The 23,327-nt window shown below is 45.5% G+C and overlaps 1 protein-coding gene across 1 annotated transcript; it reads right to left on the reverse strand.

Moving 5' to 3' along the window:
* Window positions 1–9,637: 9,637 nt before the first annotated feature.
* On the reverse strand, window positions 9,638–13,316 carry LOC140402255 (probable G-protein coupled receptor 139). The gene is made up of 2 exons (XM_072489885.1): window positions 13,250–13,316; window positions 9,638–10,545 (listed from the first exon to the last, which is right to left on the reverse strand). The coding sequence occupies exons 1-2, from the start codon at window positions 13,314–13,316 to the stop codon at window positions 9,638–9,640; spliced, it is 975 nt and encodes a 324-aa protein (XP_072345986.1).
* Between the last annotated feature and the right edge of the window lie 10,011 nt (window positions 13,317–23,327).

Below are 23,327 nucleotides of genomic sequence, written 5' to 3' on the forward strand. Positions count from 1 at the left end.
CAACGCCATACCATTAACTGAGTAGGTCCTGGCCTGATTCGATCTGCCAAAATGCATCACCTCACATTTATCTAAATTAAACTCCATATGCCATTCGTCGGCCCACTGGCCTAATTGATCAAGATCCCGTTGCAATCCTAGATAACCTTCTTCACTATCCACTGTGCCACCAATCTTGGTGTCATCTGCAAACTTACTCACCATGCCTCCTAAATTCTCATCCAAATCATTAATATAAATCACAAATAACAGTGGACCCAGCACCGATCCCTGAGGCACACCACTGGTCACAGGCCTCCAGTTTGAAAAACAACCCTCTACAACCACCCTCTGCCTTCTGTCGTCCAGCCAATTTTGAATCCAATTGGCAACCTCACCCTGGATCCCGTGAGCTTTAACCTTCTGCAACAACCTACCATGCGGTACCTTGTCAAAGGCTTTGCTAAAGTCCATGTAGACAACGTCTACTGCACTGCCCTCATCTACCTTCTTGGTCACCCCCTCAAAAAACTCAATCAAATTTGTGAGACACGATTTTACCCTGTATGCTTCATCCAATGCCGGTGCTTATGTAGTTACATTGTGAACCTTGTGTTGCCCTATTATGTATTTGTTTTTGTTTCCTTTTCTTTTCATGTACTTAATGATCTGTTGAGCTGCTCTCAGAAAAATACTTTTCACTGTACGCGTGACAATAAACCAGTCCAATCCAAATCCTTCTCCCTCCATTGGAATACCGAGCCCTTTTCCCAGGGTGGACATAATCAGGGAACAGAATGTTTATTCAGAGAGAATAAAAGGTTTCAGGATATGGGCTGAGATTCGCAGAGATTTTGGGAAGAGAACAAGATGGTGGAGCAATGTGAGAATAGCGGGATACGAGTTTGGGATATTTTTCAGTCTGTGCTGGGTGGCAGCGGGAAGGAAGGTGCCTTGCTTTCTAACCCGAGATGAATGTTGGGGTTGAGGCTGTGATCAGATTCCGAGCGGAGGGTGAAATTCTTTGTTGTGTCCAGGAATAAACAAATGAATTGTAGCTGTCCATTAAAAACACAAATAGAATTTGGAAATTTCTGGCCACAATGTCCACTATTACATCACTCAGCATCCTCAGCTGCATCACACCTGGTCCACATGACATGTCACTATTACGTACATCCAGACTTCCTCGTACCTCTTCTTTAACAAGAGTATTCTACAAGATAAGTCATTAGACAATTGCCTCAGGAGAAACTGAGCACTTTTACTGAATATGGTTAAAAGTGAAAGATGGAAGTGTTTGTGATAAAGGAGTAGGATTGTCCGAAATGAAATTAACAACAAATGACATGAAGGTGCGGATTGTTCATCGACTGATTCCAGAAATTGTAAACATATATTTAACTGAAATTCTAAGTCAATATCTTTCCACGTCCTTACGTTGACGGCACGGTAGCACAGTGCCTGAACAGCGCCAAGGTCCCAGTTTCGATGCCTGGCTTGGATCACTGTCTGTGCGAAATCTGCACGTTCTCTCCGTGTCTGTCTGGGTTTCATCTGGTTTCCTCCCACAGTCTAAAGATGTGAGGGTTAGGTGGATTGGCCATGCTAAATTGAAGGTGTGGGCTTTATTAGGGTGCTCTTTCCAAGTGTGGTACCGACCCGAATGGCCTCCTGTTGCACAGCAACGTATCTGATATATATGAATCCTGAATTCCTCTGCAATCATCATAATCTTAATTCTGTGAAAATAATGTAAATAGATTGGATTCAAAGAATTGGAGAAGTATCACAAGGACATAAGGAATTAAGAAGTCGGACCAGGAGTGGTCATCTGGCCCCTCGAGCCTGCTCCACCATTCAATGAGATCATGGCTGATCTTTTGTGGACTCAGCTCCACTTTCCGGCCCGAACACCATAACCCTTGACCCTTTATCCTTCAAAAAACTATCTATCTTTATCTTGCAAACCATTTAATGAAGGAGCATCTACTGCTTCACTGGGCAAGGAATTCCATAGATTCACAACTCTTTGAGTGCACAGGTTCCTCCTAAACTCATTCCTAAATCTTATTCCCCTTATTTTGAGGCTATGCCCCGTAGTTCTGCTTTCACCCGCCAGTGGAAACAATCTGCCCGCATCCTATCTATTCCCATCGTAATTTTATTTGTTTCTATAAGATCCCCCCTCATCCTCCTAAATTCCAACGAGGACAGTCCCAGTCAACTCAACCTCCCCTCGTAATCCAACCCCTTCAGCTCATGGATTAACCTAGTGAATCTCCGCTGCACACCCTCCAGTGCCAGTACGTCCTTTCTCAAGTAAGGAGACCAAAACTGAACACAATACTCCAGGTGTCGCCTCACTAACACCTTATGCAATTGCAGCATAGCCTCCCTCATCTTAAACTCCATCCCTCTAGCAATGAAGGACAACATTCCATTCCCCTTCTTAATCACTTGTTGCACATGTTGCACCTGTAAACAACTTTTTGCGACTCATGCACTAGCATACACAGGTCACTCTGCACAGCAGTGTGTTTTAATGTTTTATCATTTAAATAATAATTCCTTTTGCTGTTATTCCTACCAAAATGGATAACCTCACATTTAAAATGATCAGGGGGTTAGATAGGGTGGACAGTGAGAGCCTTCTCCCCCGGATGGAAATGGCTAGCACGAGGGGACATAGCCTTAAACTGAGGGGTAATAGATATAGGACAGAGATCAGAGGTAGGTTCTTTACGCAAAGAGTGGTGAGGCCGTGGAATGCCCTACCTGCAACAGTAGTGAACTCGCCAACGTTGAGGGCACTTAAATGTTTATTGGATAAGCATATGGATGATAAGGGCATAGTGTAGGTTAGATGGCTTTTGTTTTTTGACTTCCCATGTCGGTGCAACATCGTGAGCCGAAGGGACTGTACTGCACTGTATCGTTCAATGTTCTATGTGCTATGTTCTATTTGTCAACATCGTATTCCATATACCAGAACCTAGCCCATTCACTTAACCTATCCAAATCTCTGCAGACTTCCAGTATCCTCTGCACTTTTTGCTGTTCCACTCATCTTAGTGTCTTCTGCAAACTTGGACACATTGCCCTTGGTCCCCAACTCCAAATCATCTATGTGAATTGTGAACAGTTGTGGGCCCAACATTGATCTCTGAGGGACACCACTAGCTACTGATTGCCAACCAGAGAAACACCCATTAGCCCCACTCTTTGCTTTATATTAATTAACCAATCCTCTATCCATGCTACTACTTTCCCCTTAATGCCATGCATCTTTATCTTATGCAGTAACCTTTTGTGTGGCACCTTGTCAAAGGCTTTCTGGAAATCCAGATATACCACATCCATTGGCTCCCCGTTATCTACCGCACTGTAAATGTCCACAAAAAATTCCACTAATTTAGTTAGGCACGATCTGCCCTTTATGAACCCATGCTGCGTCTGCCCAATGGGACAATTTCCATCCAGATGCCTCGCTATTTCTTCCTTGATGATAGATTCCAGCATCTTCCCTACTACCGAAGTTAAGCTCACTGGCCTATAATTACCCGCTTTCTGCCTACCTCCTTTTTTAAACAGTGGTGTCACGTTTGTTAATTTCCAATCCGCCGCGACCACCCCAGAGTCTCGTGAATTTTGGTAAATTATCACTAGTGCGTTTGCAATTTCCCTAGCCATCTCTTTTAGCACTCTGGGATGCATTCCATCAGGTCCAGGAGACTTGTCGACCTTTAGCCCCATTAGCTTGCCCATCACTACCTCCTTGGTGATAACAATCCTCTCAAGGTCCTCACCTGTCATAGCCTCATTTCCATCAGTCACTGGCATGTTATTTGTGTCTTCCACTGTGAAGACCGACCCAAAAAACCTGTTCAGTTCCTCAGCCATTTCCTCATCTCCCATTATTAAATCTCCCTTCTCATCCTCTAAAGGACCAATATTTACCTGAGCCACTCTTTTTTGTTTTATATATTTGTAGAAACTTTTACTATCTGTTTGGATATTCTGAGAAAGTTTACTCTCATAATCTATCTCACTCTTCTTTATAGCTTTTCTAGTAGCTGTCTGTTGCCCCCTAAAGATTTCCCAGTCCTCTAGTCTCCCACTAATTTTTGCCACTTTGTCTGCTTTTTCCTTCAATTTGATACTCTCCCTTATTTCCTTAGATATCCACGGTCGATTTTCCCTCTTTTTACCGTCCTTCCTTTTTGTTGGTATAAACCTTTGCTGAGCACTGCGAAAAATCACGTGGAAGGTTCTCCACTGTTCCTCAACTGTTTGACCATAAAGTCTTTACTCCCAGTCTACCTTAGCTAGTTCTTCTCTGATCCCATTGTAATCTCCTTTGTTTAAGCACAAAACACTAGTGCTTGATTTTACCTTCTCACCCTCCATCTGTATTTTAAATTCAACCAGATTGTGATTGCTCCTTCCGAGAGGATCCCTAACTATGAGATCCTGAATCAATCCTGTCTCATTACACAGGACCAGATCTAGGACCGCTTGTTCCCTCGTAGGTTCCATTACATACTGTTCTAGGAAACTATCGCGGATACATTCTATAAACTCCTCCTTAAGGCTGCCTTGACCGACCTGGTTAAACCAATCAACATGTAGATTAAAATCCCCTGCTGTACCATTTCTACATGCATCAGTTATTTCTTTGTTTATTGCCTGCCCCACCATAATGTTACTATTTGGTGGCCTATAGACTACTCGTATCAGTGACTTTTTCGCCTTACTATTCCTGATTTCCACCCAAATGGATTCAACCTTTTCCTCCATATCACTGATGTCATCCCTTACTGTTGCCCGGGTGACATCCTTAAATAACAGAGCTGCACCACCTCCCTTACCATCCACTCTGTCCTTCCGAATAGTTTGATACCCTCGGATATTTAACTCCCAGTCGTGACCATCCTCTAACCATGTTTCAGTAATGGCCACTAAATCATAGTCATTCGCGATGATTTGCGCCATCAACTCATTTACCTTATTCCGAATACTACGAGCATTCAGGTAAAGTACACTTATGTTGGCTTTTTTACCTCTGTTCTGAATCTTAACACCTCGATCAGTAACCTCGCCTAAGTTCCTTTTCCTCTTAACTTTTCTCCTAATTTTCCTTGTCGTCGAACCCATATCTTCATGTAACAACCTGCCGCGTCGCTTACCATTAATGTTTTCACTTCCCATTTTATTCCTTTTAGTATTCCTGGTCCTATTGACTGAGCTCCCCTCAGTCACTGTACCTTGAAATGTCGCCCTTTTTGATTTTTGACTGTGGCTTCTCTGCCTTCCAATTTCCCCCTTACTGCCTCTTGTTTCTGTCCCTGTTTTACGACCTTCCAACTTCCTGCATCGGTTCCCATCCCCCTGCCACATTAGTTTAAACTCTCCCCAACAGCTCTAGCAAATACCCCCCCCGCCCCCCCCCCCCCCCCCCCCCAGGACATCGGTTCTTTCCTGCCCTGCTGCAGACCGTCTGGTTTGTACTGGTCCCACCTCCCCCAGATCCGGTTCCAATGTCCCAGGAATTTGAATCCCTCCCTCCTGCACCATCTCTCGAGCCACGCATTCATCCTATCTATCCTGACATTCCTACTCTGACTAACTCGTGGCACTGGTAGCAATCCTGAGATTACTACCTTTGAGGTCCTCCTTTTTAGCTTAACTCCTAACTCCCTGAATTCAGCTTGTGGGACCTTTTCCCGTTGTTTACCTATATCGTTGGTGCCTATGTGCACCAGCACACATACATCTGGCTGTTAACCCTCCCCCCTCCCCCCAGAATGTCTAGCAGCCGCTCCGAGACATCCTTGACCCTTGCACCAGGGAGGCAACATACCATCCTGGAGTCTCGATTGCGTCCGCAGAACCGCCTGTCTATTCCCCTTACAATTGAGCCCCTATCACTATAGCTCTGCCATTCTTCTTTCTGCCCAGCTGCGCAGCAGAGCCAGCCACGGTGCCATGAACCTGGCTGCTGCTGCCTTCCCCTGGTGAGCCATCTCCCTCAACAGTATCCAAAGCGGTATATCTGTTTTGCAGGGAGATGACCGCAGGGGACACCTGCACTACCTTCCTACACTTGCTCTGTCTTTTGGTCACCCATTTTCTATCTCCCTCACTAACTTTCACCTGTGGTGTGATCAACTCGCAAAACGTGCTTCCCACGATGTCCTCAGCATCGCGGATGCTCCAAAGTGAGTCCATCCGCAGCTCCAGATCCGTCAAGCGGTCTAACAGGAGCTGCAACTGGACACACTTCTTGCACGTGAAGGAGCCAGGGACAGTGGACGTGTCCCTGAGTTCCCACATCGCACACGAGGTGCATGACACGGGTCTGGGATCTCCTGCCATGTCTTAAACCTTCGGTTAACTTCAACAACTACAATTGCAAAAAACGAAAGAAAAAATAAATAAATTAGACAATGAAAAGAAAAACGACTTACCAGTCACTTACCAGGGATAAAAAGCATCTCCTCCCCACCCAGCTTCGAATTCCCATCTAGATTCAAATGACCAAACTCACTCTTTGCTGTCTCACTCTGGTTGTCTCTTCTCTGGCTCACTGGGAAAACTCATTGGGAGTGAGTTACAAGTTGCTCTTTTTCAATTGGCCTGAGTTGACTCCCCTCCCCCACCTGCTTTCAGATCAAAGTAGATTAAAGTGACTGACACTTCACTGCCAACCAGTTATGTGAGTGGGTGGGGCAGCCTATACTGCACAATTCTAGGTTAATTTAAATTAATTAAACTCCTGAAATTTAAAAGGAGCTGCTTTACCGATTTGATTGGATTCAATTCCCACCTAGATTAAAATTCCCAACTCACTCTTTGCTGTCGCACTCTGGCTGTGAATGCTAATCTGGATGTAAAAGTGCTACTTTATGGGAGGAGCGTGGAGAGTGGGCAGTGATGATTGACAAAAATGGTGTCAGTCTAAAAACAAACTGAGTTGATTATCTTATGACACAATTTGTTAAGAGGAGATTTAGTCATTTTGATATTTAACATTCCAGGGATTTTCTTCTCATGCACAATATTTATCCAACTGACGGAAAGTTCGTCATCCAGTGAAGACATTCACCTTAATTCGCAATGATTTCTTCTTTTTCCCAATTAAATTTGCACGATTTTTTCACCCTGATCCATTCCAAACAGCCCCTGACCTGATGTAATAGAAATGTATTTTGCTTCCCGAAGTTCCATTTCCTGCATTGCGCATCTGACTGCACATTCAAAACGTTCTTCCATATTTCCATGCATGGGACAAAGGACTGAGACTTGGAAGGGTCCTTCCTTTTAAATTCCCTAATTTCCCCTTTCTTTTACTTTTGCCGTTACATTTTTGCTCCATGGATCATATATGGACACGTGTCTTTCAGGCAGCCTGTATCTTGAATTCAGACAGAAGAGAGCAATGGTCTGTGCCGTAAATTCACGCAGAAGCTTTACTGTTTGTTGACAGAACATACTGACTAACCGGCAACATTGTCAGAGATTGGCTGGGGCTCCGGTGATTGATTTGGCTGCTGGCCTAATCATTGAACCAAAACGCTGTGCTCTTCCCGATAACAGTTAGTGGTTGGACCTGACCCCACTGGAATGTTTTTCAGGGCCAGCGCTTGAGTTCATTTCAGTTGTTGTCTTGGCTGCCGTACGAAGAGACCCATTCTCTCTTCCTCTCCGTTTTTCTCCAGAAACGCTATATTTCTGAACTGATAGAAATTCTGGAACAATCTATTTAGAGGAGAAGGATTACAGGCTGTGTAGGCGAAGTTCATAAACTGTTAAATATCCCCAGAAAGCTGATGTGAATCGACCATCTTTCTCGTGAAGGGGTATTCCATTTTATGAAACAGGCCTGAAGGCAGCAGGAAAGCTGTGATTCCGGTGTTTTAAAACAAACTGCAGGAAAACCAGTCGGGGCTGCAACACAAAGACTGTAATCTACAACATTACTGTGAAAAATACACGGAAGGAACCATCATATGGAGCAAAGACTCTGATCTGTTTCACTTACTTTTTTTCCCTTTTCCACCCTTCTGTGTTTGTCTGTCAGGTGGGTGTTTGTGTGTCGATGGTGGGAAGGCAAGTTAAAGTTGGAGTTATGTATTTATTAATACCTGAACAACTCTATCTGCTGTGTATTTAATTATTAATCGTGTTATTCACAAACAGTAATTGTGTTTCAAATTACAAGCCTGGCGACTGTAACTATTGGACAGCTAATGGCCTAAAGCTTTGGGTAATTTTTGTAAGAATTATTGATTCATTCGCTTGTTTACTGACTCCGGGCATGTCGCGCTGGAATGCACCCAGGGTGTCCTAATGGACTGTTCAAAATCTCAGGTGAGAAGCTGACTGAAAGGTTGAGGTGATGGACTATTAATCCATTGTGACCTGCCACGGTTGTTCCAATCCCATCATTGTTGCTGGTTTCAGGGTAATTGTCGTAATTGCTTCTCCATGATTCGACATATTTTCCATGAGAGACGTCTGAAATCATTTGCTCATCAAAGTCTCACCGGAATTTCCGGACTTGTAGAAATTTTATCAAAATTGATACTGACAATTACAGTACTTTACCTAAATTTTACTCAAATATGCATCAAATAGGATTCAGGAAAGGCAGCAAGATTTTTCCCTCCCTCCCTCCCTTCCGTTCTCTGGATTTACGCCGGCTGAAAGAACAACAGCAAACATTAATGGCGACGGGGCAGAAATAAAACATTATCCTTGGGGAATGCAGTTGGTTTTAAAATCGTTTGCGACTTTTGTGAACGATCTAATTTTAGAAAATGTTGTTTAAAGTGAGTGGGCATCTACATCAACCTATGAAAGATAGAACAAACAGATTATATTTGTGGTGAAATAATGGAACTGTGAAGGTGCGGAGAGCCGTGTACAGACATGATTAAAAGCTAGTTGTCAGGAAGGCAAAAATACCGCAACATAGCTAATAGAATATAAAGGATCGGAACTCGTGTCCCAGTTGTAGAATTTTTTGTTCAAATCCCATTTCGATCACCGTGTTCAGTCTGGACAATACACCTCGCGAAGGTTAGATTGGACTTGGAGGGAGAGCAGCAGACAGAATTTCACCAGAGTGATAATAGAGTCAAATGACGAGGACAGGTTGCAAAGTCCAATTTTGTAATATATTTAATATCGAAAATTAAGGGCTAATATATAGAGAATCAGACAGTCAGACACGCAGAGGCAGATAGACATGTAGAAACCGAGAGAAGGAATCTAAGGAAACTGCTTCAATAAATTGTACCAAGATTAAAGAAAATTTACGATAATAATTAATTGAGACAGACGATTTGCAGTATCTTCAGCTCTCTGGCTTGTAGATGAACACTAGGTTTTGTTTCCCTTCCTGAGATAATGTCTGCAGCTGAGATTCGGCCGAGTAGAAATAAACGATGGCGCGTCTTTCCGTTCACTCCACTGTTTTGTGCGGCCGATCTGTCTCTCCAGCCCGGCCCCTTCCCCTGACATCCAGTCCTACTGCTGTCACCACATGGCTCATTTGAATTGCTCTTTGACATAAAATCACTACCGAATCTGGGGCGAAATATTGTACTCACGCACTGCGAAAAAACAACTGGGGCCCCTCTTGAGGGAGTTCTTAATTGTGTCTTTGAAGTAATTGCATAATTGAGGTAACCGGATATTTCACCACACTTTGGAGCTGCTCCCTAAATTTGGACTGGATCACTGCATAGATAAATGTGTTTGTGCAGCAACTCAGACTCCGCAGCATAAATCCAACTTGACGAAATATATAATCAGAATCGTTGTAACCCTCGGGAATTGCTCCTGGGATTATATAATATAGGAACCCCACAACATATATCAACCACAGAAGTATGAAGCTGCCCGAAATAGTGAAGAGTAAAATCAAAGACTTCCTTCTGCTCTCCATCTCTTGGTCAATGTGAGTTTCTCCCTTTCTCTGTACCCTCAGTCCCTTACGGACTCGACTGGCCACTAATATGTGTCTCACAGTCAAGGCATTGAGAAACAGAATTAAAACAAACGGGAGCAATGGTGTTAAAACAGTATCAAACCAGTCAAATCCCATCCAGCCTGGTTGCACAAAATAACTTGGCTTTAAATAACAGAACCACGGTATATGGTTAATTATCTCTCCAGGTTCAATTGCAAAGTAGAAAGCAATGTTCTTTATGCAGAGAAAAGTACAACTTGTTGCCAGAACCACTGCCGCAGTATTGTTGGTGCAATATTTTGTTTTTAATTTCTTGCAGCAAATGGCCACAAAACGATCAAAGGAGAAAGATACTGTGAACCAGACAGAACAGTCTGTAGCTGCGCGGCTCAGGACAACGATAACACTGCACACAGGTGTGATATTCAGGAATGATCTCGGAAAATGAGAGCCAATATTTTGCCTCAGAATGACCTCAGTAATAATGACCAGAAGATCCGCCGTTGCCATGGCCACCAAGTACCGAGTTGTGCAGGTGGAGAGGCCGCATTTTCCTCTGGACAGGATCACGATTGCAAGCAAATTAACTGTGGGAATTAAATGGAACGAAATGATTCGACATTACGTGCTGAAATATTCGTCTTGTCAGATCAACGTAGCAACTGCTGGTCTATAGCAACAATTAAACAAATGGATTTAGGGCTAGTCGGACATTTTTTAAAATCTCAACCGCTGACTCCAACTACCTGCAACCCATTAAATTGCGACGTTAACAGATTGTGACATGGATCTGTCACCACCACCAGGAGGCGGGATGACAAATTAAATCTCTGGCTTATTCTCTTTCACAATTTAACATGAACCCAGGTCACACACAGATACAAAGAATTGTCGATCTGAAGTGTTCCTCCCACATGGATACATCAGCTGGATGGTTCGAAGCCTCCCAGGATCGTGATACCTTATGTGGGGTAGCTCCCCACGCTCCACGCCGTCGCTCACAATACATATTTTGGCCAAAGGATGTTCAGAGCCACAAGGTTAATAGCACCAATAATGCGAGCAACCCGGATCAAAACCTTTCAAAACTCAAAAAACAATTCAGGAATCTGGACCATTTACCAACACAGTCCAGCTGTGGTTCAGGATCGGCGACAAGTTCTGAACATCTTCTCTAATATCTCGAGGGATTCGACATCACACGACACTGGTCTCATCCCCAGGATTGGATGCTATTCCCTGTATCCAGCAAGGAATTTGACATTGCCCAGATCTCTCACGTCACAGGGCTCAACCTATGAACCTGTCTGGATTGCGAATGTGACACAAACCTCACCATTTCCTATCACCCTCCATCAGCTCTAACGGGCAGAGGACCCCAATGCAGGACGCTGGATGTTAACCCAGTTTTGGAGATAGACCACTTCCCATCCTCTGCAGTAACGGATTGGACTCCACTCATTATAGAACAGAAATACTATAAATATCAGTATTATATTCTAAACCGCCCTAGTTCCGATTCTTGCTCGAGAGCCCTCTATACTCGACTCGAGGCCAAGCTTGACAATGACTGATCATCTGTTGTTGATCACAAAAGTGATGGAACGTGTCGTTGACAGTGTTCTCAAAGGGCACTTGCACCGCAAAGCTCAGTCTGACTTTCCCATTGCTTTGCCGTTACTGACATGAAAATGCTTTCCCAAAACTGTGTTGGTGGAATTCTGATGAATCAGCTCTTCAACTGCACACAGGAGTTCACAATCACCATTCTCAGAGTAAGAAAGAACAATTACACAGATTTGAAGAGGCATTATCCTTCTGTTAATCAGTCAGTGAATATTTAATACCAGTTTACTTTGGTGTAGATCACCAGGAATAGCACAATATCAACACGGTTTACATTGAACATGGAATCAAATATCTACAAAGCTTTTCACTTTGGATATTTATTCAAGAATTTTTCATGCAGAGAACCGTTAATGAAACGGCCAGATCATTTATGTAAATAAGCAATTTCAAAGTTGAACCAACATACGAATGTTAAAATTAGGAGAGCGAGTAAACCACCCGGTTCCTGGAGTCGGCTCCGCCATTCTGATCTGACTGAGCACTTAGCGCCACTATCCTGCCTACCTCCCCAGCCTGCTTCCAATGCACTTTAATGCCCTGGCTAATAAATAATCTATATATAATCAACTTTAAATATTCAATGATCCAGCCGCCATTGCTCTGCAGGCAAGAGAGAGTTCTACAGATTCACGAGCCTTTGAGAGAAAATCAATCTGCCCTCGCCATCTTAAACAGGAGACCTTTTAATTTTTTTTAATGTTTCCTTGTTCTGGCCTCTCCCACACGGAGAAACACATGTTTCAGCAAACCAGTTTGTCAAATGCCTCAAGGTAAGGCCAGCTTAAATTGTTCTCAAACCCATGGTCGCAACCTCAATCTTCCACCCTTTCATCACAAGATAGCCCCGTCATCCTAAATATCAGTCGAGTCAACTTTCTTGGAACTGCTTCAATGCAATTATGCAATTCCTTGACAAAAGGACACCACATATGTTGACGGTAAACCCGATATGATCTCTCCAATGCCCTGCGAAACTGTGGCAACGCTTCAGTACATTAATTTCCCTTGCAATAAACGACAAGTGTCCATTTGTGTTCCCAATTAATTGTTTCCCTGCATATAAACTTTGTGATCCACGCAGAAGGATACACAGATCCATCTGTATTAAGTTATGAAAGTGGACGTTAGACAACATTATCCTCCATCTGCCATTTTTACCCACTCAGTTAATGTATCCACATAATTTTTCAGAGTACTCACGTCCTCGTCACAATGCACTATCCTACTATCTTCACATCCACCACCTTGCCCATTTCATTTCATGACCAATCCTCAGTGCAATTTTGCAATGTCCGATACCAGCTTTAATTTCTTCCAACTGATAGCAAGTGGTCCACTCCAGTTGGTGACCAACTTGCAATCGAATTCTACAGCAAATGGCAAGACGACTGAAATTACCCGCAGAATGTTTCTTGCAGCGATATCTGATTCCACATTACGCTCTGTTCTGCTAATGTAATCATTTTGAGAGCCAATGAATTACAAACAGATGTTGAGGCAATGGAATCAAAAGTTACTGCTACTTCGGGTTATTTAACTCCAGAAAATTATATCATTGATCCTGTGTCTAGGAGATGAACACGGGACAGTATCACTCATGGAGTGCAATCGGAATCTAGTTCAGCATAACTTCACAAAACTACAGAGGTGAAAATCACATACCAGGAACACCAATGATGGCAAGGATCAGATAACATGCCTTCTCAATAATTTTCAATGCTTGGTCCATTTATCTGGAGAAGATAGCTCATTTAACAACACAAGAGAGCTCTCTGCATAATTTAAGAGATTCAATAATGTATACACGGTGGAATAACCACGTGGTTGCATCAATGTTTTTTTTAATTGGAATCAAAAGATTGCACCATAATTACTAGCCGCTGTTGTGAAGCAAACAGAGCTGAAAATTAAATATTACAGTGCACAAACTATTTCTATAAAGTAGATTCAGTTATTAGGGATGATGGAAAAATAGTACAAAATAGCCGCAGTGATCAAGAACACAAAAAATGACTAAATGGACAGGGATAAAATCTACCAAAGGTTAAACAAAACTATTAAGTACAGTCTACAGACAACAAAATAGTGGAAATCGATGGAGAAACAAAACTTAGAACTTCCGAATCAGGGGAAGGAGGCGACTATTCAGTCCCTCAAGCCTGTTCCGCCATTCAAAAATATCACTGCTGACCCTAATGTGGCCGCAAATCTATACACCTGCCCACTCCAATAAACTTTGACTCCCTTGGACGTCAATAACATATCTACCTCTTTCTTACAACTATTTAAATTCACCGATCTCTGAGAAAGCGAGTTGACAGAACTAACGGCTCTCTGGTCAAGATTAAACATTCCCTCTTCTCAGACTTGAATGGAAGTTCCATTAATTTACTTAACGGTGTCACCTAGTTATGGGTTCTCCCACAAGGGGAATATTCTACAGCGCCACATTGTGAACCCCCTCAGTCTCTCATACGTGTAACCATGTTAACCTTTCATTATTCTGTCAATGGATATAGGCACAGCCGATTCAACTGTTTCCTGCTGTTTGAAAGACAGATTCCAATCACCTTTCACAACACGTTTTTTCTTTCCTCATTTACGGGATATGGGCGTAACTGGCTCGGCCAGCATTTATTGCCCACCCCTAACCGGCTTTCAGAAGGTAGTCTTACTTACGCCAAATGTAGTAAAACATTCTATTCTGTTCACTTTGCGACAAACAACAACCTTTCATTTGCCTTACCACCCAATCTATGTATCGGCCGAATTTGCTTGCGATTCGCATGGAAGGACAGACTGATCCCTTTGCCCCTGCTGGTTCCGAAATCTCTCTGCATTTAAATAAGGTCCCGTTATTTAATTCATTCCGCCATAATGAAAAATAGTTCACACTACTCAAAAGGCACGCTATTAATTCAACAAACCAAAGAGCAGATCAATCAATACAATTCGATATGGAAACCTTGAAAATCTTAGAGAAGAAATGTGTATTTGACAACCTTACCAATGAGTTAGTCAGGGAGCGAAGGGTTTGTGGGAGCCACAGCCACCTGGTCCCAAAGCCGCTACTATGAAAGAAAGATTGAAAAGTACAACATCGGGAAAGTCGTTCACTCTTTGAGCCATGAGAATTCGTGGAACATTCTCCTCAAGTGTGGCTGCTAACACATATGCGTCGCCATCCTCTGCCTACTACAGGGTCGCATGCAGTCAGTGATCGGCAGCAAGTGAATCCGCGCAAACAACGTTCGGTAAAAACTACAGTCAAAGAAGAATGCGTCACTGCACCAATTTTCTCATCCATTTTCCTTCAGTACAGCACATGGCTTCCAGCAACTTCCCCACAGGCCCGGAGGAAATCAGAGAAAGGAGAGGAAATCGTTCAAACGACAAAATGTATCTTAATTCAATGAGCTATCGACTGCAAGTGATGGATGTGTGGGTCGTAACTCAGAAACTTAGCCCAGGACTTCGGGAGGCGGCCATGGAGTGAGTGGTCGCATCTCGGGCGGCTCCTGCTTGAAGTTGTTGGTTTTGGCTCGTTTTATACGTGCTTTGGGTAGATTCGGCTGGAATGCGGGGAGGGGAGTGTAGTGGAAGTAGTTCTCCATTGGATGGGCATGTTTACGGGCTTTCTGACCCGGCTGAAGACAGTCACAGGCACGCTGAACGAGATGGAGGAGACTCGTGATGCAGTACCAATTATGAAAGTGGTGCACGGGGAAGGGTAGGCATCGACGGGAAATCGGAAGGTGGAGCATTTGATGGGCTCCATTAAAGAAGGGTTTCAGCAGCAAAGTAAGAAATTGCACAGCTACTGTTCGAAGGCTACTGGAACGGGTGGTAAAATGCCTCTAAACAAAGAAGGCGACATTCCAGGCGGTGGATAGGTGGTGTCCGAACGGAGTAACTTTATTGTGCCTTTGGAGGTAGAGGTGGACATCCTGGGGATATGCGCAAGTCCCTGTGTTCGAATGTGGAGGACTAAGACAAGAAACCCAGGCGACAAAACCTGCAGATAGTGGGTCTGCCGGAGGGCGTGGCGGGATGGCGCACCACGAACAATGTTGTGAGGATGTTGGCCAGGATGATGGAGGACAAGGTATTGGACAAGGCTGCAGAGGTGCACCAGGCTCATTGGTCCTTGAGGCAGAAGCCGAGAGCAGGGGAGTTCCGGCGGGCAGTGATTGTGCGGATGTTCAAGTTTCTGGACATGGAATAGATACTGAGGTGGGACAGGGCGAAACGGGTCTGTGAATGGGAGCGAAATATAATCCAGATTTAGCAGGATTTGGGGGCGGAGTTGGGGTTAAAAAAGGCCAAGGAACTCCTGCACCGGTGACAGACTCGATTCGGCCTGTTGTCCCCGGCCAAACTCTCGATAACCTATGATGGCAGTGAATGTTACTTTAGGATGCTGGTGTAGGTGAAGGCCTTTACCAAGGATCATGAGGTGGGGGAGCGCTGAATGATGACTTTGTATGGAAGAGTTCTGTCTATGGTAGTTGGGTGTTATTTTTGCTCTTGTTTTCCGATGTGGGGGGGGGGGGGGGATTTAAGCAGTTGAAAATTTTGAAGGGGGTGATTGCGTCTCCCCTACTACTTATTTTGGGGTGTATTTTGTGTTTTTGATGATTTTTTTGTTTAGTTTGAATTGTTGGTGCTTTTTGGGATGTGCTGATAGCTTTGAAACTTTTATGGTCATTGGGTGCCTGTTGCGCTACTTTGTGTGGGGGGAGGGATGGGCGTGTTGGAGAAAGCCTTTGGGCAGGAAGCGCCACGCGAGTCAGCAATGACAGTGAACAGGAGTGCAGTGGGTTTAGGGAGGCTGCGATGTTCGGCCAGGGTTGGGGGGAGGGAAGGGTGGAGGTGGCGTTGGCGAGGCAGGAGCTGGGAATGCGACATGGCAGGTATGGGGCATGAGTGCAGATATGGGTAGAGCGGAGGACCATTTTGGAAGGGCACGGTTTAAGAGTTGGAACTGGTGAAGTGGAGCTCAAATGTGGTGATGGCGGACACAGAGTGGGGTGGATGCATAAAACTCCGATGAGAATCGTGACATGGAATGGCCGCGGGCTGAATTAACTGGTCACGAATTCCTGGGTGTTTGGACACCTGATTAGCTTGAGAGTGGAGTTGATTTTCTTGCAGTCGATGCATCTCCACGTGAAAGATGAGACGAGGCTGAAGAAGGAATGGATGAGACAAATGCTTCACTCGTTTTTTGTTTCGAAGTCAAGTGTGTGGTCATTTTGTTGAGCCAGCAGCCGGGGTTTCCAGGGCCAGGGAGATACGCGGCCCGGGGGACGGTGGAGAGGTATGTGATAGACAGTGTGTTGTTCGAAGGGTGGTGTTGGTAAATGTGTATTTGTCTAATTGGGGCGATGATTGTCTTGTAAAGATGTTACTCGAAACGACTGCCTATCTCGATTCTCACCATTTAATCATGGAAAGGTGGGAGGGTGAGGAGAGGGAGTATAATTGTATAATGAGCCGAGATTGGGTAGGTCGAGCCGCAAGTCAATGGGAAGAGTGAGAATGGCGAACGAGCTGGAAGAGTTCACGATAAGAATGGGAATGGGACGTTAGGGATCCTGGGAGGAAGGAAATATTTCTTCTTCTCGCATGTGTACAGGGTGTATTCCAGGGTTGATTTTTTTTGTAGTGAGCTGGGTGGTGTTGATGGGGATGTTTGGAATGGGCTGTGCAGGGATTGTGATCTCAGACCATGTGCCACGCTAGTTAGATGTGAGGCTTTGTTTGGAACAGGTGGAGAGGCCAGAACTGGGGGTGGACTCGGGAATTTTTGCTGTTAAAGAGTTTTGTAGGAAGGTGAGAATGTAAATTAAGGAATATGTGGAGCTGAACCAGAATGGCGAGGAGTCAGCAGCTACGTTGTCAGAGACAGTGAAGCTGGTGGTCCAAGCGAAAATTATTTTCTTCAAGAACCACAGGGATAGGATGAAGTGGGAGAAACACTCGCGTTGTTGGACAAGATATTTGAGGTGGAGAGGAGAAACTCGGCGGCACCCACGAAGGTGCTGTTGACAGAGGGGAAGTAGTTGCAAGGGCAGTTTGACCGGTTGAAAGGATGTATGGCAGCGGAGCTGATGTGGAGCGCGAGGACGGTAAGGTGTGAATATGGGGAGAAGGCGATCGTATGTGGCTTCACCAGGAGTGGTGTCAGGCAGCGTTTGGTGGAAAGTTTCCAGGCGAGGGCAGAGAAGGGGGAGGTGGCGTTGGAGCCGGAGACGATAAATGAAGTTGTTAAGGCTTTCTACGAGGTGCTGTATAGGACTGGGTCGGTGGGGAAGTGGAGGATATGGGGCGGTTTCGTGGGTGAGAGGAAATGAAAATGGCTTATTGTCACAAGTCGGCTTCAATGAAGTTACTGTGAAAAGCCCCTAGTCGCCACATTCCAGCGCCTGTTCGGGGAGGCTAGTACGGGAATCGAACCGTGCTGCTGGTTCTGCTTTAACAGCCAGCGATTTAGCCCAGTGCGCTAAACCAGCCCCCAAAAATTATTTGAGTTGATGGAGTGTATTCATAGGGTGCAGTTGTGGAATGCCACGGGGGCGGGTAGCTTTCCGGCGCAGTGTTACAAGCAGGTTGCGATGAGGTAGACCCCACACATGGTGGGTATGTTTAGTGAGGCGGTGAAAACGGTGAGATGTCAGCTACGTTAGTGCAGGCGTCGATTTCATTGATCACAAAAAATGGGAAAGACGCACTGGAGTGTGGGTCCCACAGGTCCATTTCGTTGCCAAACACGGACGTGAAACTCCTGCGAAGGTCTTGGAGTGGCGTGTCCCGGAGGTGGTCTCCGAGGACCAAACGGATTTTGCACATGTGAGGCAGCTCCCCAGTAACATTAGGAGGCCGTTGAATGTAATTATGACTCCGTCGAGGGAACGGGAGCCAGAAGTGATAATGGCCATCAATACAGAGAAGGCATTTGACCAGATAAAATGGAGGTGCCTGTTTGAAATTCTGGGAAGTTTTGGGTTTAGACAGAAATATGTGGCACCGGTTCCTTTGCTGCATGTGTCCACCATGGCGACTGTTCGAACGAATGCGATAATTTTGGCGTATTTTCGGTTGCATATGGGGACGAAGCAGGAGCGCCTACGATCGCCATTGTTATTAGCGTTGGTAAGCGAGTCCTTGGCGATGTCCTTTCGGTTGTCAGCTGAGTGGTGAGGGACTGTGATGGGGCTAGGTAGCACCAAGTATCACGGTATGCTTCCGGCCTGTTGTTGTTTGTGCCGGACCAGTTGGAAAGTATGGGGGCAATTATAGGTTCCTTGGAGACAAACGGGGCTTTTTTCCGGCTGTGGGTTGAATGTCGGAACGTGTGAAGTGTTCCCGGTGAAAGTGGCGTGCCGGGGTTACCATTTACCATAGCAAGGGAGAGTTTAGGTATCTGGGGATTCAGGTAACGCATGAGTGGGCCACAATGCAACGGCAGAACTTGAGAGGCTTAGTGGAAGAGGTGAATGGGCTCTGTAAAATGTGGGATATGTTAAACTTGACGTTGGCAGAGAGGGTGCATTTCCTGAAGATGAATGTGTTGCCAACGTTCCTCTTTGTTTTTCATTTCCTCCTGATGTTTCTCTCCAAGGCGCTTTTTGCGGCAGATGGAGGCGCTGGATTCGGGATTTGTGTTGGCAGGGAAGATACTGAGGGTGATGAGGGCTCTGCTACAAAGGCGGACAGGAGGAATGAGGCTCCTGAACCTGATACACAACTATTGCGTCGCAAATGTGGAGAAGGTGAAGCGTTGGTGGGTTGGGGAGGGGGGAGGGGGGGGGGGGGTCTGAACGGAAGTAGAATGGATCAGGTTGCAGCAGGAGTCCAGTAGGGCATCAAGTTTGAGGGCCATGCTTATTGCCACATTGCCCTGGGGAAGTATCCGGTTGTGGACTCAACCATCAAGATTTGGATTCAGCTGAGGAGGCACTTTAAATCGGACCAGATGTCAGTGTTAGAACAAAGAACAAAGAAATGTACAGCACAGGAACAGGCCCTTCGGCCCTCCAAGCCCGTGCCGACCATGCTGCCCGACTAAACTACAATCTTCTACACTTCCTGGGTCCGTATCCCTCTATTCCCATCCTATTCATGTATTTGTCAAGATGCCCCTTAAATGTCACTATCATCGCTGCTTCCACCACTTCCTCCGGTAGCGAGTTCCAGGCACCCACTACCCTCTGTTTAAAAAACTTGCCTCGTACATCTACTCTAAACCTTGCCCCTCTCACCTTAAACCTATGCCCCCTAGTAATTGACCCCTCCTACCCCGGGGAAAAGCCTCTGACTATCCACTCTGTCCATGCCCCTCATAATTTTGTAGACCTCTATCAGGTCACCCCTCAACCTCCTTCGTTCCAGTGAGAAAAAACCGAGTTTATTCAACCTCTCCACATAGCTAATGCCCTCCATACCAGGCAACATTCTGGTAAATCTCTTCTGCACCCTCTCTAAAGCCTCCACATCCTTCTGGTAGTGTGGCGACCAGAATTGAACACTATACTCCAAGTGTGGCCTAACTAAGGTTCTATATAGCTGCAACATGACTTGCCAATTCTTATACTCAATGCCCCGGCCAATGAAGGCAAGCATGCCGGATGCCTTCTTGACTACCTTCTCCGCCTGTGTTGCCCCTTTCAGTGACCTGTGGACCTTTACTCCTAGATCTCTTTGACTTTCAATACTCTTGAGGGTTCTACCATTCACTGTATATTCCCTACCTGCATTAGACCTTCCAAATGCATTACCTCACATTTGTCCGGATTAAACTCCATCTGCCATCTCTCTGCCCAAGTCTCCAAACAATCTAAATCCTGCTGTATCCTCCGACAGTCCTCATCGCTATCCGCAATTCCACCAACCTTTGTGTCGTCTGCAAACTTACTAATCAGACCAGTTCCATTTTCCTCCAAATCATTTATATATACTACAAACAGCAAAGGTGTTGAGGTGTGCCACTGATCCCTGTGGAACACCACTGGTCACAGCCCTCCAATTAGAAAAGCATCCTTCCATTGCTACTCTCTGCCTTCTATGACCTAGCCAGTTCTGTATCCAGCTTGCCAGCTCACCCCTGATCCCGTGTGACTTCACCTTTGTACTAGTCTACCATGAGGGACCTTGTCAAAGGCCTTACTGAAGTCCATATAGACAACATCCACTGCCCTACCTGCATCAATCATCTTTGTGACCTCCTCGAAAAACTCTATCAAGTTAGTGAGACACAACCTCCCCTTCACAAAACCATGCTGCCTCTCACTAATACGTCCATTTGCTTCCAAATGGGAGTAGATCCTGTCTCGAAGAATTCTCTCCAGTAATTTCCCTACCACTGAAGTAAGGCTCACCGCCCTGTAGTTCCCGGGATTATCCTTGCTACCCTTCTTAAACAGAGGAACAACATTGGCTATTCTCCAGTCCTCCGGGACATCCCCTGAAGACAGCGAGGATCCAAAGATTTCTGTCAAGGCCTCAGCAATTTCCTCTCCAGCCTCCTTCAGTATTCTGGGGTAGATCCCATCAGGCCCTGGGGACTTATCTACCTTAATATTTTTTAAGACACCCAACACCTCGTCTTTTTGGATCTCAATGTGACACAGGCTATCTACACACCCTTCTCCAGACTCAACATCTACCAATTCCTTCTCTTTGGTGAATACTGATGCAAAGTATTCATTTAGCACCTCATCCATTTCCTCTGGCTCCACACATAGATTCCCTTGCCTGTCCTTCAGTGTGCCAACCCTTTCCCTGGCTACCCTCTTGCTTTTTATGTACATGTAAAAAGCCTTAGGATTTTCCTTCACCCTATTTGCGAATGACTTTTCGTGACCCCTTCTACCCTCCTGGCTCCTTGCTTAAGTTCTTTCCTACTTTCCTTATATTCCACACAGGCTTCGTCTGTTCCCAGCCTTTTAGCCCTGACCAATGCCTCCTTTTGCTTTTTGACGAGGTCTACAATATCTCTCGTTATCCAAAGTTCCCGAAAATTGACGTATTTATCCTTCTTCCTCACAGGAAAATGCTGGTCCTGAGTTCCTTTCACCTGACACTTGAAAGCCTCCCACATGTCAGATGTTGATTTGCCCTCAAACATCCGCCCCCAATCTATGTTCTTCAGTTCCCGCCTAATATTGTTATAATTAGCCTTCCCCCAATTTTGCACATTCATCCTAGCACCACTCTTATCCTTGTCCACCAGCACTTTAAAACTTACTGAATTGTGGTCACTGTTCCCGAAATGCTCCCCTACTGAAACTTCTACCACCTGGCCGGGCTCATTCCCCAATACCAGGTACAGTACCGCCCCTTCCCTAGTTGGACTGTCTACATATTGTTTTAAGAAGCCCTCCTGGATGCTCCATACAAACTCCGCCCCGTCTAAGCCCCTGGCACTAAGTGAGTCCCAGTCAATATTGAGGAAGTTGAAGTCTCCCATCACCACAACCCTGTTGTTTTTACTCTTTTCCAAAATCTGTCTACCTATCTGCTCCTCTATCTCCCGCTGGCTGTTGGGAGGCCTGTAGTAAACCCCCAACATTGTGACTGTACCCTTCTTATTCCTGATCTCTACCCATATAGCCTCACTGCCCTCTGAGGTGTACAGTACAGTACAGCTGTGATATTCTCCCGAACCAGTAGCGCAAATCCGCCACCCCTTTTACATCCCCCTCTATCCCGCCTGAAACATCTAAATCCTGGAACGTTTAGCTGCCAATCCTGCCCTTCCCTCAACCAGGTCTCTGTTATGGCAACAACATCATAGTTCCAAGTACTCATCCAAGCTCTAAATTCATCTGCCTTACCCGTAATACTTCTTGCATTAAAACATATGCACTTCAGGCCACCAGACCCGCTGTGTACAGCAACTTCTCCCTGTCTGCTCTGCCTCAGAGCCCCACTGTCCCTATTCCCTAGTTCTCCCTCAATGCTCTCACCTTCTGACCTATTGCTCCCGTGCCCACCCCCCTGCCATACTAGTTTAAACCCTCCCGTGTGACACTAGCAAACCTCGCGGCCAGGATATTTATGCGTCTCCAGTTTAGATGCAACCCCTCCTTCTTATATAGGTCACACCTGCCCCAGAAGAGTTCCCAGTGGTCCAGATAACGGAAACCCTCCCTCCTACACCAGCTGTTTAGCCACGTGTTTAGCTGCTCTATCTTCCTATTTCTAGCCTCACTGGTACGTGGCACAGGGAGTAATCCCGATGTGAAATCCGGCTTCGATGAGTGGGTTCTTCCCAGGGGTAGCGGATGGGCCGGCGAATCGGGTTCGCATTTTCTGAGGTTCCGAGAATTCAGAGAGCTTCCGGGAGGCGGTGTTTGGAATTTTACCTGGGACAGTGGGGACCAAGGTGAAGCCGAAACCCATGAGGAACCCTTTGGGTTTTGGAGGTGCCGGGCCTGCTGGAGGGGAAGGGGGGCCGAAGTCACAACCTTCGCCTGTCTGATTGACCGGCGACGGATTGTTTGGAATTGGAGGTCAGATGCGCCAGCGGGGGTTGCGGCCTGGCTGGGGGAAATGTCTGAGTTTCTCCGATTGGAAAATATTAGGTTTGCCTCACGGGGGTCACAAGACGGTTCTAGATATGGTGGAGGCGATATTTGAGGATTTGTTTATCGCTGGGGCCAGGGGTCGGTGTAAGGGATTAAAAGGTGAAAATCGTCCCAATGTTCGCTCTGTTTTGCTGGACTGTAGTTTTGTT

The sequence above is a fragment of the Scyliorhinus torazame genome, chromosome 25, assembly GCF_047496885.1.
Source record: "Scyliorhinus torazame isolate Kashiwa2021f chromosome 25, sScyTor2.1, whole genome shotgun sequence".
Lineage (NCBI taxonomy): Eukaryota > Metazoa > Chordata > Chondrichthyes > Carcharhiniformes > Scyliorhinidae > Scyliorhinus > Scyliorhinus torazame.